Genomic DNA, 17,137 nt, shown 5'->3' on the forward strand with positions numbered 1-17,137 from the left:
CCCCGTCCGAGGGAGCTCTGGGCGGGGCGGACGGGGAGTGTTTCCGGCCAGCTCAGCAGCCGCCTTCCGCTCCGCCTCGACGGGCGCCGGTAGCCGCGGGGAGGCCGCGCCGCACCCCGCGAACAGCAGGGCCCCGCCCGGGAGCGCGGAGACTGCTGCGAAGAGGAGCGAGGAGAAGCCAGAGAAGCGCCGCCACCATGCTGAGCGTGTTCCGCTCCATCCCCACGCAGATGGTAGGGCCCGCCCGAGCCTCGGCACCGGCGCACTGCGGGCGATACGGCCGGGAGCGGGTTTTAGTGTCCCCTGTCCGCACGGTGACACGGCCGGGAGCGGGTTTTAGTGTCCCCTGTGTGCACGGTGACACGGCCGGGAGCGGGTTTTAGTGTCCCCTATGTGCACGGTGACACGGCCGGGAGCGGGTTTTAGTGTCCCCTGTGTGCACGGTGACACGGCCGGGAGCGGGTTTTAGTGTCCCCTGTCCGCACGGTGACACGGCCGGGAGCGGGTTTTAGTGTCCCCTGTGTGCACGGTGACACGGCCGGGAGCGGGTTTTAGTGTCCCCTATGTGCACGGTGACACGGCCAGGAGCGGGTTTTAGTGTCCCCTGTCCGCACGGTGACACGGCCGGGAGCGGGTTTTAGTGTCCCCTGTGTGCACGGTGACACGGCCGGGAGCGGGCTCAGCGGTCCCTGCGCGATCTTGGCAGTGTGCGAGGCACGGCTAGGGGGATGCAGGATGAATCCATCTCATTCCGGTTTTTGACCTACGGATTGGGACTCTCATGCTGTAAAAGGAGGGTATTACGCAGCTGTGTAAGGGAAGCCCCTCTGTGCTTTCCTGTTTCAGCTCTAGACGGACGGAAGGCAATATGAGCTCCCAGCCAGCCGCGTTTTCTAACGTCGTGCAAACATAGATTATTTGGGTTTGGAAGGAACGACTGGAGAGCACCCAGTCCAACCGTGCCAAGGCAGGGTCATCTGGAGCAGGAATGAATCCGGGTGGATTTGGAACGTCTCCAGAGAGAGGGGCTCCACCACCTCTCTAGGCAGCTTGTCCCAGTGCTGTGCCATCCTCAGCATAAAATTCTTCCTTCTGCTGAAGTGGAACTTCTGTGTGTTTTTTAGTTTATTGCTCCTCATCCTGTTGCTGGGCTCCACTGAAGAGAGTCTGGCACTCACCCTAGAGATACTTGTCTGTCAGTCTTCTCCAAAACACAGGCCACACACACCGTGCCCTCTCAGGCACACCCTCTTCTGTGGTGATACAGCTTTTACTTAGTGATGTTAAGGTGGCTACAGCGATGTTCTGAACTTGAATTCCTTGCCCTGATCAGACAGTGCTTGCTTCTGTTTTTAGGTGATTGGTCAGGCCTGCAGAGGAGGTGTTTTCAGCCACTGTAAGAAAAATAATTCCAATCTGGTTTGAAAGTTGAACAAAAATGCTGAGAACCCATGGTCAGGTAGACTGTAGGATCTAACCAGAAAGAGTTAAGTGGGCATGTCTGTGTTTTGAATAAGTGACTAAAAAGAGTCTCTTTCCGCAGGACTACAAGGGCCAAAAATTAGCAGAACAGATTTTTCAAGGAATCATTCTTGTCTCTGCAGTAAGTATAGTAGACCTGTGGGTGAGAACATAAAGGACTATTTTATTTTCTGATCTTATAAGTATTTTTCTTATTGTTTGGGATCACTAAAAGCTTTAAATAAAGTCAGAGGGGCTGTCATGGATTAAAACTTTTCTTCTTCCTCTCTTTTACTTTTGTTGTTGGCCTGCAATTTTGGAAAGGTTAGAAAGATGTATAAACTGTGCTTTTGAAACACCTGTATTTCCCTACCTAAATCTACCCCTTGAAGCTTAATCATGTAATGGGAAATTATTTTCTTCATTTAAAGTTTGATTTTTAAAAAATATTTGTTTTTCCAGGTAATTGGTTTCATCTATGGATACATCACTGAACAGTTTGGATGGACTGTCTACATAGTTATGGCTGGATTTGCTTTATCATGTCTGGTAAGAATGTTTTTTCCCCAAACCAAAAGATATGTGCACTGGTTAATCTGGAATAATTGCTAAATTTAGGGGCTGTTAGCTATGCAATATAGATTTATTAATACATATTTGTGCTTCCTTTGATCTGCATAAAGTGCTTTGCAGCCCATTAAGTGCTTTTTCTGAAATGCTAGCAGAATTTTTGCAATTTAATACCACTTTTGAGTTCATTTTTCACTTCAATTGAAGTTAGACTTAAGTCCAGCTGACAGCATTGGTAACAGAAAGGACAGGGAGGCTTTCTGTGCAGTAGCAGCTTGTCATGACAATTTTGTAGCTGTCTCCTGCTCCCCAAGGAGGCAGAATATGGAATCTCAGGAGTAATTCCTTATCTGTGCATGAGAGGTGTTCCATTCCTATTGGGGCACTCCCAGTCCAGTTCTACACGTGGTTCTTGCACCATTCAAGCATTCAGATACAGCATGATTTGACCAGTCACTCCCCAAGACACACACACACACACACGTATCACTGTTTTGAAAAACCCCTGTAATTCTGTGGCATCATCATCCGTCTGCTCGTTACTTACCCGTGTTGCCAGGCAAGGGGAGGGTCTCAATGCAGTGTGGGAGGTGCTGGGAATGCTGGTGTCAATTCTGGAGTCCTTTTGTCTTCAGGGTGGGTGCTGTTCTCCTCCTTGCAACAACCTGGGGTGCTTTAGTCACGTACTTTAAGCATGACTTTGCAATGTAAACTGTAATTGTATATGAAACTGTTGTCAGTTTTCTTAGGACTAATTGATAATGAATTAGGGATGAAGATTTTCCTAATAAGCTGTACAAAACAGCTCTTTAGCCTCTCAGTGTCCATGTTCTGACTCCCCTCCTTTGCCCTCAGCTGACACTCCCTCCGTGGCCCATGTACCGCCGCAATCCCCTCAAGTGGCTGCCTGTCCAGGAGTCGGGCGTGGAAGAGAAGAAAGCAGCAGACAGGAAGCCAAAGAGACATTCTAAAAGCTAAAAGTTTCCAGGCTGTTACTTTGTTAAATTTTGTAAAATTAATTTCCACTGAAATAGTTCTTGGCTCCGTGTTTGGGTTTTTTCTTAGTACTTTGTGTACTACCGTGGATCCAACCAAGCATGAAGGCTGGAAATGGGGTCTGGAGTTTCAGGCGAGTCACTGGGAACACAGGGATGGGGGATTAACTTCAGAAGGCTACTGGAGGTCACATCTCGAGTTATTTCACTAAAAAGGAAAACAGTGAATCAAATGTATTAAACTGTTGCCATAGCCTAAAAGATAATAAACAGCTGAACTTCTGCTGAAATATTTCTAACTGTGTGTAAAACAAGCTGTCAGTGGTGCCAGGGTGTAGCAAATACTGTGAAATGGTACTTACCCCACAGTTCTGAAAATGACTGTTCTAGGAGAGGAGATTGCAAAGTAGCAGTTTTTGTTTAAAATAAAGTTCTCTGGAAAGAGCAAGTAAGAATAGCTCTTAAAACATTGTAACTTGAGCATGGAGTGTATGGGAGGCAGCAGGATCCATAAGTACTGCATTTTATTTTACACTTGTCATGTCAGTAACTTCCCTCATAGATGCTGGAGGTTACAGTATTTCAGCTACAAGCAGGAAAAGAGACAGGTTGTTCATTTATAATTTTATTTTAGAAATTCAATTCCCTTTGACTTCTTTATTACTTAAAAAACGTGTGCTTTTCCTGTAGGGATGGTACAACAACAGTGCCTGGGGGCTGTAATGAGACACTCAGGATACAAACAAAGTGAAATAAGTGTTTTCTTTTCCCTAAGTGATTCTGGTCTTGGGCACTTTCATTCCTAAAAGGAATTAGTATTTGTAAGGCAAAGGGATTTCTCCAGCTGGAACCATGTTAATCATGGCTGCATTCCTTTCAGACATTTTCAGACTTATTTTATCCAGTTACCAAATGCTTTTCCCCACCATGGCGACTGCCTCAGCAACAAAACACAAGAGTTAAGTCTCTCCTTACAAGCAGTACAGCCACCCCCTTCAGCACTTGGACTTGGCAATTTACACAACCTGAGGACCTTGAGTTCCACAAAAATTAGTAATTGTCTCTTCATGCTAAATTTTCACAACTATTTGATGTAATAGATTACAGTTTATCACATCAGAGCCTTGGCAAAGATTTTGTTACTGTATTCAGTATGAGACCATACCAAAAACCTTTTGCTATGACAAATTCAAACCAGAACATAATTTTTTTTGACACTCCTTAGTATACAAAACTTCGTATCCACCCCTATTTGCATCTATGAAAAGCAATTTTTAAGAGAATAAAAACTTAACTAAACAATTTCTCTTTGAGAAAGTGATAGCCTGGTTCACATTTTAACATGAAAAATATTACTACAAACTCTAACATGTTTTCCAAGTTCAAAGTTGATCTCCTTGTTTGAGGAAAGGAGATCAACAGATGAACACGCTTTGTAAGCTGGTCCAGTCTATCAAAGGAGCTAGAAAACAGTTCTTTTCTTCAAGGAAAAGATTCTGGTCAGAGCTTCATGTTTTCTTCAAGGAATTTCAAGTGCCGAGCCTTTGCACTGTAACTCACGTACTTGTCTCTCATGTGCTCCCGCAACTGCAGCTGTTTAGAACACACCCAGAACAAACCCCACAATATTTACTGGCATTGAAAAAAAGCAGAAACTACCAAAATATTAACAAAAAAATACCAATGCATTCAGCTGAAACAAGCATGTGAAGCTTGGCAATGTAGATGAGAGAGAAGAAAAATGAAGGTTGTTGTATGAAAGCAAGGGACTTTCAAATCCCACCCAAAAATTTAAAATATAAGATCTTCACAGGTTACAAATTAAAGACTGCCTGGGTAAGTATAACCTAGCTTTGAATCAAAGGAAGTGGAAGTATTCCTCATTCACCTCTATTGGGGATTGGTGTTAAATTATTTCTTATTTTGGACATAAGGGGCATAAGGCAAGAAATGCGAAGGCAAAAGATCGAGAGACGGAAGGAATTATTACTGGAGAAACAGCAGAGTAAAATTATTTGCATCCCTCCCATCTTCTCCAAATTCAGGGTGAACTGGTACAATTCTAAAGCTCTGATGGTTTCTGAAGAAGTTGCAGTTGAACGTAGTCTACATGTAGAATCAAACTTAAGAGTGAAAATTACAGTATACTTAGGTCCTTGCCTGCCCATGACTACATAAAGACTTTCTGGAATCAAGGTTTACCCTATTGAGATAGGGTAAAGACCCTGCTCATTTACCTAGGTTTATAAAGAAATTAAACCATTTTATTATGAAAGACATTCACCTCTCTTTTCACTTCATCATCTTCTTCCATGATTCTGTACACCTTCTCAAGAAGTTTCACTCCCAATCCTTGCACCACATCAGATCTCAGGATTTCAACCATTCTCCTAATCTTGTAAGGGACCAGTAACATATCTATTAAAAATAAAATACAATCAAAAAATCAGTGCACTAGTAATTACTTTCAGTACAACAATTTTCATATTCTCCAGAAGAATATGGGACGACTCAGTATTTCCACAGAATCCCAGAGCAACACACCTGATGGAATCTCTTCCATCTTTAATTCCTCTGATTCATCTGGTGATTTTCCATGCAAAATCAAAGTATCTCGATATTTTCTATGAAGTTTAAACTCGGGGGCTGGGGTTGAGGTTACACAGCACTCTGAGTTCTCCTTGGAGTCCATTTTCAGTGTCCACGTCATCAGCTGCACTAAGTCATTCATTTCATTCACATTGTTTTTCCTAGGAGAGAAGGAAGAAATAATTCAGTCACCATCATAATGCAACTTCCACCCTGCATTCCAAGAGCCTTCCATGACTTTATTGAGGTCCTAGTAAGCATTCTACGTTAAATTCCTTGCTGTGGTGCAGTTTTATCAATAGCAACATCAGTACTGTTTCATTTAACAAAGGCTCAGAGCCCAGTCACTGCAAAACTCCACAATCCTACTGGCTACTGCTGACTCTGGTAATGCAACAAATTGCATCTATTGAAAGCTGCTTACACTGACAGAAAACCTGGAGATGAATTCAGCCTCATTTACAGTGGAAAGGAAGCACATTGCACATTGGCACTTTTAACTCGTGCTTTTAAAGCGTCCTGACAATAGATGTCCTTTGGTGCTGGAAGATTGGTTTCCTGGGAAGCTACAAAACCAGAAATACACAATCCCACAGCCCAGAAAGTTCAGTATGGAAAGTGTATCATCACAGAGAGACAGTATTTCAATAGGGCTGCTTTCCTCTATGCATCACATACTTCTTCAATCACTCACTATGCAGAGATAAAGCATGAAAGTCATTTTTTTTCCACTCCAAGTCAAGGTCCAGTATAGCAATGAAAACTCTTGCACAGTATTAAACAAAATTCTTACTTCTCCTTGGAATCGCCATCAGATTTGTCTGTAGAACTTGTGGAAGAGCTTAGCTCATCATCAGACAGGCAACTGACTTCTTTCTTTCTCTAAGGGAAGAGAGAAGAGCTGAAAGTAATTCAGCAATACGGCATCAATTATTGGTCCTACATGGAGGAAATACTTTTGACAAAGTTTACCTGAGAATTACTGAGATCTGATGAGGACTGAGGAACTTTAACACAATCTTCCACAAGAGACTTCACTTCAACTACTGCACTATTTAATGACTGTCTCACTGGAACCACTGGAAGGATGACATTTTGACAATATTTACAACTAAGCTGTGTGTATTCTGAGTTAGTTTCATGCTCATGCAAGAAAAAATCTATCACCTAGAAGAAGGCAGGCAGGGAAGGTAGGTATTTTGCTAATAGAAAACATTGAAGCTTTTGTCTGAAAGTGAATATTCTACATTTTATGTACATTTCAAAGACAAGCTGCCAACACAGAACACAATTGAACATAACTAAAAAGCAGAAAAATACAGACGTGTTAACAGAACTTTTTGTTTAACACAGAACTACCCCCGTAGTGCACCATTCTGAAGATGGCACTGAAGAACAGACAAGAAGTTATCATTTCTTCACAAAGAAGTTATTAGCCTACTTAAGGATAAACTGTTAACATGTAAACATTAAAATTACCAGAGGGAAGCATCTCCCGAGACTGTTTCAGCCTCCTTCGCTCTCTTGCTGACAAGGGCCGCTCCTTCAAAGGAAGGTAATTTGATATTAATTTGTAATCACCGTTATGGCTTTTGTTTTGTAATCGCTTATTAAGCAAAAAATCCTTTTCAATTGATATGGGAGAGGGAGCTATTATTTAATGCTTAATTATTTATTACAAAACTGTCTCCAGTGTGACCAATCTGAACTCTATAAAATGGGTTTACTGACCTCCAAGGTTCAGCAAGGCTCATCCCACACTGAGCAGGGATGAGGCAGGAAGCTGCTACACATCTCTTTACTCACTGTGCACACACTCATGGAACAAACTGCTCAGAAGGAACGGGACAAAAACAAGCAGGCGCAGTTAGTTTTCATCACTAACCTTTGGAATGGCTGCTTGGCTGGGTTTGGCACTATCAGTGGCCTCAGGGTGCTCTGCACCCCTCTGGGCTGTCTTTGGGGTCTCATCAGAAGGAACAGGTAGAGGCCGAGGAGAAACTGCTCTGAACTTGACAGAGAAGTGAGCAATTATTATTATAAGTTTAAGTATTCTGAAATCTAGAAGGCTTTTTTGCATGGTAAAGCTGGATGCCAGAGATTTTGAATCCTACTGTAACCTCTTCACATCTCCCATCCTGATCCTTCCCTTTCCACATCTCTGCTTGCATCCATTTCCTTTTTTCTATCCCTACATCTTATCCCCCACTCCTCCCAGACTATTTTTTCAGCCCAGGCCTTTGCAATAACTGTCCCCACCCACAAATAGCAAAACCCGAAGAGAAAACCAGGTTATCAATTGCCAATCACGCTTTTCTCTAGCCTTGTGCCTTTCCCCTGAGAAACCTCCCTGCTCAGTGTGGAAGAACCGACAGGAGCTCTATCCTGTGTGCATGCCAAGATTTTCTTCCTACAGTTTGCAGTCAGAAGCTCAGGGCAGCCACTACACTTCTGTTCTAAAGCACTACCCACCACAAGCAGTCTTATCCACAAAGGTACTGACTTGTAGTCACAGTGAGAAGTCCTGATGGAATTTCCTAGGAAACACTGCAACCCAGTAAAGGCACAGCCCATCTGGCACATCCACCTCATCCCTGTGAGGTACTGGGATTTTCAAAGATTTACTCATGCTGCTTCTAACATCATCTTCAGTGATCTGCATTTGTTACCACTGAAGTTATACAGACACACATGAAACAAGAACAGCATTAAAACACCCACCCTTTTTTAGAAAACAGGTCCCACATTTAAAAAGGAAAAACACAGGAGTCTTAATGGAAAGGGAAGTATTTTTCAAGTATCTGCACCTTCTCTGAGCAGCCTTCAGCAAGCCCTCTCTTCTGCTGCTGCTGTGAGAGAGCAGGTTCACTGACAGAGCTGCGAGGCCGCACGTGGAAGGTCATTTTTCCCTGAGCAACTCCTGAAGCTCCATGACTGACATCATCCTAATAAGTAAAAGCATTTTTTTAAAAAATGCAGACCTGTCATTTCCAGATTTACACAAACATACATTAAAAAAAAAAAAATCAAAACAGGCCGCTTTACTATTTGGACTGCAACTAACTTCACGTAGCACACGTACCAAAAATTCCTACTTGAGAGACAAAATACCTGCTGTAACAGCATCTGTAGCTACTAAACCTTCAAAGAAGGACACTTACTTGAATTACAACAGGAACAAAGGGTGCCAGCAGCTTTTCAGTAGAATTCAAGCTCTATGACAAATAATGATTTCTCATTAAAATCTCATGGTAGACCAAAATGCAGTGAGAGGACAATCACCACCAATTAACCCCCCATCCAAATCAAGATTATTCAAGCCTATTTACAGCATAGAACAAAAGTTACAAAACTATTCTTACCCTCTCTGTTCTCTGCTGGAAAACCAATTTTTTTCCCGCATAAGAACAGAATTCCAATCATCTAGATAGATGCAATCCCAAACCTACTTCACCATATTGCCGTTGCAAATCTGACCCCAAGGCTCCTAACTACCTAAGAATTTCAATAATTGCATCAGCAAGATCCTACTTTGACAGAAAAAAACCTGCAGCAGCTCTCTAAATTGTAAGAGCTGACCACTGGTTAAATCTACTTTAAATAAGCATAAATGCATTACCAGGTCAGTTTGCTTTTGGTCTTTTGATACAGGCTGCAGGAGTTTCAAAGTGTCATCATCATCTTCTGCAGAGTCAACAGAAGATGGCTTAGACTCAACACTTTCAGCTTTAAAAGCCTCTTTTGCTCTTTGCTGTTGTCCATCTTCCTTAATTGGTGGGTTATTAGATGTTATTTTAGAATGGCCTGGAACATGTAAATGCTTTGCTTTATTATCTTTTGGAATACTCTCACTGCCACACTTCATCCTTTCAGACAGGGAGACATCAATGTTCACTCTACTGACTGTAGCTATGGAGTCTTCCAAGCTGTTCAGATCATTTCTGCTTGGTTTTCTTTCCAACTCAACAGCTGGTTTCTCTGAAGGACAAAATTTAGTGACTTTATGTTTGCTGATGCAATCTCCTTCATCCTAGGATTAAAAGAAAAACAAAATAAGTCATTGTCTTTTGGGCTTTACACACTTATGAAATAATTCTCTAAGCTCCTAAGGAAAATCAAGAACATACCAGAGCACATAAACTGAAAGGAAATTATGATCGGTAACAGATTAGGAGCCTCAAAAAAGTCAAAATCCACATGTTTAAGGAGATACAGATTTGCAAATTACCTATTTCAGGTATTAATTTATACACAGGAAATACACCTATTTTCAACAGGGCCATGAAAGAAAAGCTGTGTAAAAAACTCCCTCAGCTCTTCCCTAAGGGAGGAACAAGCACCAAGAGTTTTTAGGATGTGCTCCACCACATATATTCAGTATTTCAGCATTGAAAGCTCAAACCCAGAACAGCAGACTATTACAGAAAACAAAAAACATGCACAAGACTAACCATTACAAAAGGTTTGTTCTAACCACTGGAATGAATTTTAACAATAGACAATTTTGGTTGTGACTACAATTAGTTTTTAAATATATGCTTTTGATTGGAAAAAAACTATTACCACTCGTCAGGAAACATTTGAAAAATTATTTGACCCCAAATACTCCAAGAGTAACTCACATAAAACCAGTTGCTGTTGAGTTAGCATCTTACAGATCTTGCAATTAGCTTCACTGATCTACAGCTGTTTAATTACTTCCACTCTTATCTAAAAACAATTCCTTCCCTAATATGAATATTACAATTGTTGGGATTCAGATCTAATTTTCTCAGGCATGCTCAAGGCACTTCTTATAAAACTGATTTTTTTATCTAGAAAAAGCATGAGAGATTTGGGGTTTGTTGGCTTTTTTTTTTTTTTTTAAGGTAAAACCCCCCATATCTTACGACTTTGTATTTCCTGGCTTGCTCAGAGGAGTGGTTTTGGTGTGCAACCCTCCCGCTGTGAGATTCATTCTTTGCTGAGATGACAGAGCAAGGGTCTTTAGGTTTAGAACTCACTGTTTTCTTATGATTTCTAGCAGCTTTCCTGTAAAAAAAAAAAAAAAAAAAAAAAGTTGCTCATTCAATCACTATCAACAAGGTGTTAAGATATTTCTTTAGATTATACTAATTAAAAAAAATCCACTCCACTGAAGAGCTTTCATACAAAGAGTATCAGATACTGGGATTTCTCAATACACTATGCACAACAACCTCATTTTCAATTCTAGAAAAAGAGCTTAAAAACACAATTCAGACTCTGCCAGCAATATACACTTGTTCTACAGAGCACCAAGGTCAGTTCTGCCTGGAAGCAGTAAAACAACTGATTAAACCTGATAAAGAAAAATAATTATATCAGCGTATATCAAAAGGCACTTGGTTTTTCATCTCCCGGACGATAAATGGCATTAAAAACCATGTGGAAAGGTGTGTGTTTTCTACCAAGTCTGTATTTCTAAGCACTACACAGGTTCATTCTGCATTTGCAGAAAAAAAAACATTTGCCACTCTAATTCCTTCATATTTCTCAAAGAATTCAAAGAAACTCATGTTCATATGCTTTGTAGCTTATTTATTTATTTCCTGCTGCAAAACCCAGGAAAAGTTGTAAAAAACAGATGACAATAATATGAATATTTTGCACAGAATCACTCAAATGAAAATGTCTTACGCCTTTGTGGCTTCCAGAAACAAAGCAATCTGTTGTTTGATATACGGCTGTCGCAGGATGCTTTTCACACTCGGTCTTTCCTCAGGTTTTTTACTGAGCATGGTTTGTATTATTTCTACCAGCTGTGGGCTGTAATCCTTTGGCATGGGTGGCAGCTGTGACAAGAAAGGGCAGCCTGATATTATTTAATATATTCATCAGCAGGAGCTACTGCTAGAATGTTTATCTGTGACCATTATGGTCAGCTACATAAAAAATGTATAAAAACCAGATTCACTACTCAAATGCTAAAAGTTACCTGACTATCTAATGTTAAACAAAATACTGAAATTCCAAGGCTGAGTCTAAGAACTGTTCCTAATTTTGTTAATATGAACAATAAAAGTTCTGTAAATAGGCTTAAAATTTATAAAAAAATAAATCCATATTAACTTCACTATATGCCAAAGCAAGAAGACACTTAAAAAAGCTAATCTTATACAACAGGAAAATGGCAGCACACAGTAATTCAATTTTTATGCAATGTTTATGCAAAATCAGAAGCAAATTAAGAAAGTCATCTCAGAACTTTGAAAATTAATCAGTATATTCATTACATGATGAGATGATGAGAAACTCTAGCCTTATCTATAAAGGAGTAACTCCCTTGGTCTGATATCACAATATCCATCACCATGAAACAACAGTCTAACATCCGATGGTGTCTGTTACATGCAAGTATTTTTAACTCCATGCAATATTTCTGATTAGAAAAGATAATCTCAATTTTTGATAGAAATCCAAGCACATATAAAAAATTTCAGGAGTTTTTACCTTCCCTTCAATAATTCGGTAAGCCAAGGAGTTCATGTCCTTGGCATTGAAGGCGTGTTTCAGTGTAGCCATCTCATAAACACAGCAGCCCAAGGCCCAAACATCAGACTGAAAAAGGGGGAAGAGCAAATGTTTGGGAACTTCTTATTAGTTGTACAAGTTTTACCTATTTACCTGCTTTCAAAGAGACATTTAATGAAACTAAGCCAATTAAGCCCAAATTCCACTGCAAACTTTTGGCTTCAGTCTCACTCTTCTATTTTTAATTTTGATCAAGTGAACTATTTTCTTACAAATAGCCTCAAGTTTTTTTTTCAAAAAGAAGTGTAGAAATCAGCTATCTTTAGGGGGAGAGTTGTTTGTTTCCTTTTTTAGTATGATATCAGTCATAACTGTAAACAAAAAATCTTGATTTTTCATTGGAAGAAATTTCCCCTCAGCACTTGCTCATTGCACTCATATTTATTTAGTCTGCGGTTTACAGCAAGAACTGAACAGGGGAACATGTTTGCTTTATTCTGTTATATTTTAAATTCACAATAACACTGTTTATTCCTCTCATTAAAATTTCCTTTTCCTTTTTTTTTCTTTTTGGTTTTTAATGCTGCTGTTATTTCTAATAAAACTTTTGAGTGTAGAACTTCCTGTCTGGTATATAATAAATTCAGCAAGTGCATCTCTCTACCAGACAGATATTTCTGTTCCCATTCTCTATGTCTCTGAGCTGTGAGAGGTGCAGGCAGCCTGCTGAACACCTTGGCTGTGATAACTTAGCACGTGCTATGAATTCCTAAACACAGTTCCAGAAACAAACATTCCTACTAATCTCTATTTTGTATTTTTTTTTGGTTGGTTTTTGGGAAGATTAAAAGGAAGCAGTAAGAAACCAAAAACCACAGATAAGATTGTAATGATCTAAGACAAATAAAATAATGTTCCTAAGAAAAGAGAAATGACGTTTTCATACTGTACCTTGTAGTTGTAGGGTTTGTTAGAAAAGAGTTCAGGGCTCATGTAGTACGGGGTGCCTATGAGAGTGCTGGCCATGTCATACTGGTTTTCCAACACTTTGGCTATTCCCAGGTCTCCCACTTTGATTATATTTGTTCGTGTCAGGAAAATATTCTGAGTTTTAAGATCTCTGTGAAGAATGTGCTTTTCGTGTAAATACTGGGGGGAGAAAAATCATATAAATAAGGTTAAATAACTCTTAATTGGTTCTTTTAAACTGAAAAGTAAAACCTCATTACACAAGTCAAAGAAAGAAGACACAAAAGCAGAAGACACATAAATCACTCTCAAGATCAGAAGTGACCTGCTGAGACAGTATTGGTGAAATAACATTAAAAGTGACTGATACAGGCAGGGGCCCAAAACTTGGCACCACTTTAACCAAATCTCCCTGCGTGGCTCTTGTAAATCAGCAGAAAAGAGGAAATAAAAATTTAATGTTAAGTCTGTAACTCACTTTCTGCTGCTTTCATTTCTTGACAACCTTAGTACAAAAAAATTTAGAAGAAATTACAATGTGAGCTTTGTGTGAACATGGAAGAAAATTAGTCATAATAAACAACAGGCAGTATCCATAATTAGTGTATTTTTGACCATGACAGCCAACTCTAAGATAGAATTTTCTGTCCAATTTCTTATTTTTTAATGTTAACATCTGTATCTTGTTTTTATTGCTGTAAAAATTGCCTTTAAAGTTTGATAACCTCCAATTACAAATTTAAAAGAGTAGGATAAGGCTCAATAGAAATGATGCATTAGTAGTCTAAATTTGCCATTAAAAAAAGCGATAAAAGACAGAACACAAAATGCTTCTGAAATAACGTGCTCTTTTTTCCCCAAAAAAACTACAGTTTGTAAATTTAATGTAAACTTTCAAACCAGAGAGGCATTTCAGACAAGAGTTGCAAACACCCCAAAGGTAACCAGTGTCTACTGTGCTACAACATGCGGACATAAAATAAGTCAGCAATTTCTTACTTAAAATAGTTGATTTTACTGCAATGATCCATTTTTAATTTACTAATAACCACTGTACTTAGCTGCTAACCCAGCCAAACAGGAATCCAAAGGCTGTAACTTCGCTGGATTTTTTTAAATACATAAAAAGTCAAATTAAGTTTATAGCCGAAGGTGACAAAATTACACTTCATTGTACCTGCAGTGCCATGGAAATCTGGACAAACCACTCCACCACCTGATTCTCAGGCAAGAGTTTTCCCTTCTGCTCCTTGAGTTTGTGGTAGAGGTCTCCTCCCTCGCAGAAGCCCATCACAATGTAGAGGTGGCCATCGTTACCCTGCCAGGACTCTCTGTAGGTGACAATGTTGGGGTGTCTCAGCTGGGACAGGAGCTGTGCCTCTTGCTCTGCTGCTCTCCTCTCACGGCTGGAAGCACTTCTAAGGTTTAACTTTTTGATGACATACTGCAAAAAAAAAAAAAAACCAAGGCAAGCTGTATGGTAAGAGATGAAAGTAACTCTGCAGAAGCCCTAGGAAATTCCCCAGACCTAAAAGAAATGCAGCATTTGAAATCTCCACTCATTATTCTACACAGAAGCTGCAGTTTGGCTGAAAGTTATGCACAATTTCTTCTTTTCTACCCTTATGCCACAAAAAATGGAACAAGTGTGTTCCATTTACCCACTTGAATACAACTCTGCTAAGGAATTTTGTGGTGTTTTCTTTTCTTCTGACTAATGTTCACATTTCTTTTTCTCCCCCCACTCTCATTTTAAATCTGTGTCTGTCATTCATCTTTTAAGCCTGAAGTACCTGTCTGTGCACCACAAGTACCCTCAGAAAGGCCACATCAATAGCAAACTAATATATATACATAAAGTATGCAGTCATCTGGAAACAAATGATAGAAGTCATCTGAAAGAGACAAAAGGTCTTATGCTCATTTCTAAATTTCTTTTATTTTTTTATGAAGAGGGGTCAGGAATTTTTCAAAGCTACATATAAAAGTTACCTGCTTCCTTAGTATGTACTACACTAAATGTAATTCTAAGGAATTTCAGGTTTCAGCAATTGCATTCATGAAGCTGAAGACGAGATGATAAAATCCATAGAACGCTTTCATCACCCACAACACCAATACTTAGGTGTGACCAGGCCCTATCCTGATGAAAAATTTGTAGGACATCACTTCAGGGCATCAGCTTCCCACAGAACAATCATATCAGGGTTACACTTGAACCTGCTCTTATCAGAAAGGTTTTAAAAGTTTTAAAATATTTTTACTTGCTGAATTTTGGCATCCTCAGAGATGGTTCAGTGTCTGCTCTCCAGGCTGTACCTATTAATTTGCCCAGCACATTTAATTAGTGCTGAGGAGACACCATTATATACCAAGGGAACAAATTACCAGGAAATCCACAGCAGCACGTATTTCAGAAGCCTGATGGATAGAACCTGCGATTATCAGCTTCCAGGAGGAATATCACAAAGCTAATTGTGTACAGCATCACCTAACTTCAAAATAAAACAGAATTGCTGCAACTACTGTGTTCTATGTGAGAAGTCAACTACAATTCTATCTTTGGGCATGGAAATCATTTAAGTTTATATCAGCATCTGTTAGAAAATACACACCAAAATGCAAAAATTAGCATATATTAGTCTTACTTTAAACTCGGCGTCAATTATATTTAGTTTAATGAGCATGTTTTCCTGGCAAGATTCTCTACTGAAGTCTATTGCAATGCTCTTCCACCATATTTGATACCAAATTGTGTGTGAATTCCATTTTGTTTTGTTTTAAACACTTAAAGCTACTTGACCTTCTCCACAAAAATCCAGCATTCAGTTAACAGCAAATATGCTTAAATAAGACACAATTTCTTTCCCAGAACATACGGCACTATGCCAAAGCCACAACAAAGAATCCTGATCAACCTGCTACAGAGGAAAGTTTGTAAAAGTTGGCAAAAGATAAAACAGTAAACCACACCAAATATTTATGATGCAACTACAAACAGCAAGCAAGGCTCTTGCCAGTGTTAAAGACCAGCAGCACCACAATGAAATCCAAAGACCTATATCCGAGCGAAAGTGACCTCAAGGTACTGTTTACTTTTAGGACGGAGGTCAGCAACTCTTTGAGGACACCGGACTGTGTCCGATGGCCTGGAGGGAACGAGTCCTGCCACCACCGCTATCCAAGCCACGGGTCATGGGATTTGCCTCGGGATTCCAAGCAGGGAAGTGCCCCCATCCGGGAAGGACACACCCTCCGATCCCTGCTGGGCACAAACCTTCTCCCATCATTTCCAGTAAAATCCCGGGCACAAGGTTCACACGGGATGTTCCTGTGGCACTGCTCTCCCCATGTTCCCCGTCCCCATTTATCTGCCCTTTCACATTCCCTATCGAACACCTCTGCATTGACCAGACTAGACAGATGATTTCAGTTCTCCAACAAAAATATTTGTGCTTCAATTCTGACACAACCAAAACCTTCCCGGGAAGAGTCTTCTCCACACCTCTAATAAAGTTGTTGTAGACAAGGGAAGAGAACTGAAACAGCAGCTGGGGTGGCTGCAGACACACCCCAACACCTGGTGACGGTCACAGCCCCACCCTGACACCTGGCCGTAGTCAAAGCTGCACCCTCACATGATGCCACATCCCAGGTGGTGCCCAGGGTGGGTCAGCCAAAGCCGAACCAGACGCCGCGGCTCCCCCAGCCCAGCCCCGGCCATTCCCCTCAAGCCGCGCTGCGCCCGCCGCCGTGCCCGTGATCCGCGGCCCAGCCCCTCGCTACCTGCTTGCGGTCCTGGCGGTGCCGCGCCAGGCTCACCTCCCCATAGCTGCCCTTGCCCACGGCCCGCAGGAAGCAGTAGGCAGCCAGGGACATCCTCCCGCCTCCGGGCCCGGGCAGCGCCCGCTGCCATAGAGATGCCCGGGGCGGCCACGGCCATGGAGCGCCCGGCGCGCAGCTTTCCGGCGGGGGCGCGGCGCCGCGGCGGCCATTTTGGAAGCGGGCGCGGCGGCCATGTTGAGCGCGGGCGGCGCGGCTGAGGGAGCGAGCCCGCCCCG

At 41.1% G+C, this 17,137-nt stretch overlaps 2 protein-coding genes across 5 annotated transcripts; one reads left to right on the plus strand and one right to left on the minus strand.

The window, feature by feature from the left end:
• Positions 1–65: 65 nt before the first annotated feature.
• Positions 66–3,064, plus strand: SPCS1 (signal peptidase complex subunit 1). Its single transcript, XM_040075966.2, has 4 exons — positions 66–233; positions 1,544–1,603; positions 1,924–2,010; positions 2,887–3,064. The coding sequence occupies exons 1-4, from the start codon at positions 198–200 to the stop codon at positions 3,007–3,009; spliced, it is 306 nt and encodes a 101-aa protein (XP_039931900.1). The 5' UTR covers positions 66–197; the 3' UTR covers positions 3,010–3,064.
• A 1,093-nt stretch (positions 3,065–4,157) lies between these two features.
• Positions 4,158–17,033, minus strand: NEK4 (NIMA related kinase 4). Of its 4 annotated transcripts, none has more exons than XM_040075960.1 (16): positions 16,863–17,033; positions 14,254–14,520; positions 13,059–13,256; positions 12,087–12,194; positions 11,274–11,428; positions 10,505–10,646; positions 9,235–9,645; positions 8,777–8,830; positions 8,423–8,560; positions 7,501–7,626; positions 7,095–7,158; positions 6,588–6,694; positions 6,409–6,497; positions 5,571–5,776; positions 5,311–5,444; positions 4,158–4,619 (listed from the first exon to the last, which is right to left on the minus strand). In XM_040075960.1, exons 1-16 carry the CDS (start codon positions 16,953–16,955, stop codon positions 4,527–4,529), a joined length of 2,385 nt encoding a protein of 794 aa, XP_039931894.1. In that variant the 5' UTR covers positions 16,956–17,033; the 3' UTR covers positions 4,158–4,526. The 4 variants fall into 4 exon arrangements, with proteins under 4 accessions (XP_039931894.1, XP_039931896.1, XP_039931897.1 ...); XM_040075962.2 differs by lacking the exon at positions 16,863–17,033 and adding an exon at positions 16,354–16,477; XM_040075963.1 differs by lacking the exon at positions 16,863–17,033 and adding an exon at positions 15,341–15,420.
• Between the last annotated feature and the right edge of the window lie 104 nt (positions 17,034–17,137).

Source organism: Hirundo rustica, chromosome 12 (genome assembly GCF_015227805.2).
Source record: "Hirundo rustica isolate bHirRus1 chromosome 12, bHirRus1.pri.v3, whole genome shotgun sequence".
Classification (NCBI taxonomy): Eukaryota; Metazoa; Chordata; class Aves; order Passeriformes; family Hirundinidae; genus Hirundo; species Hirundo rustica.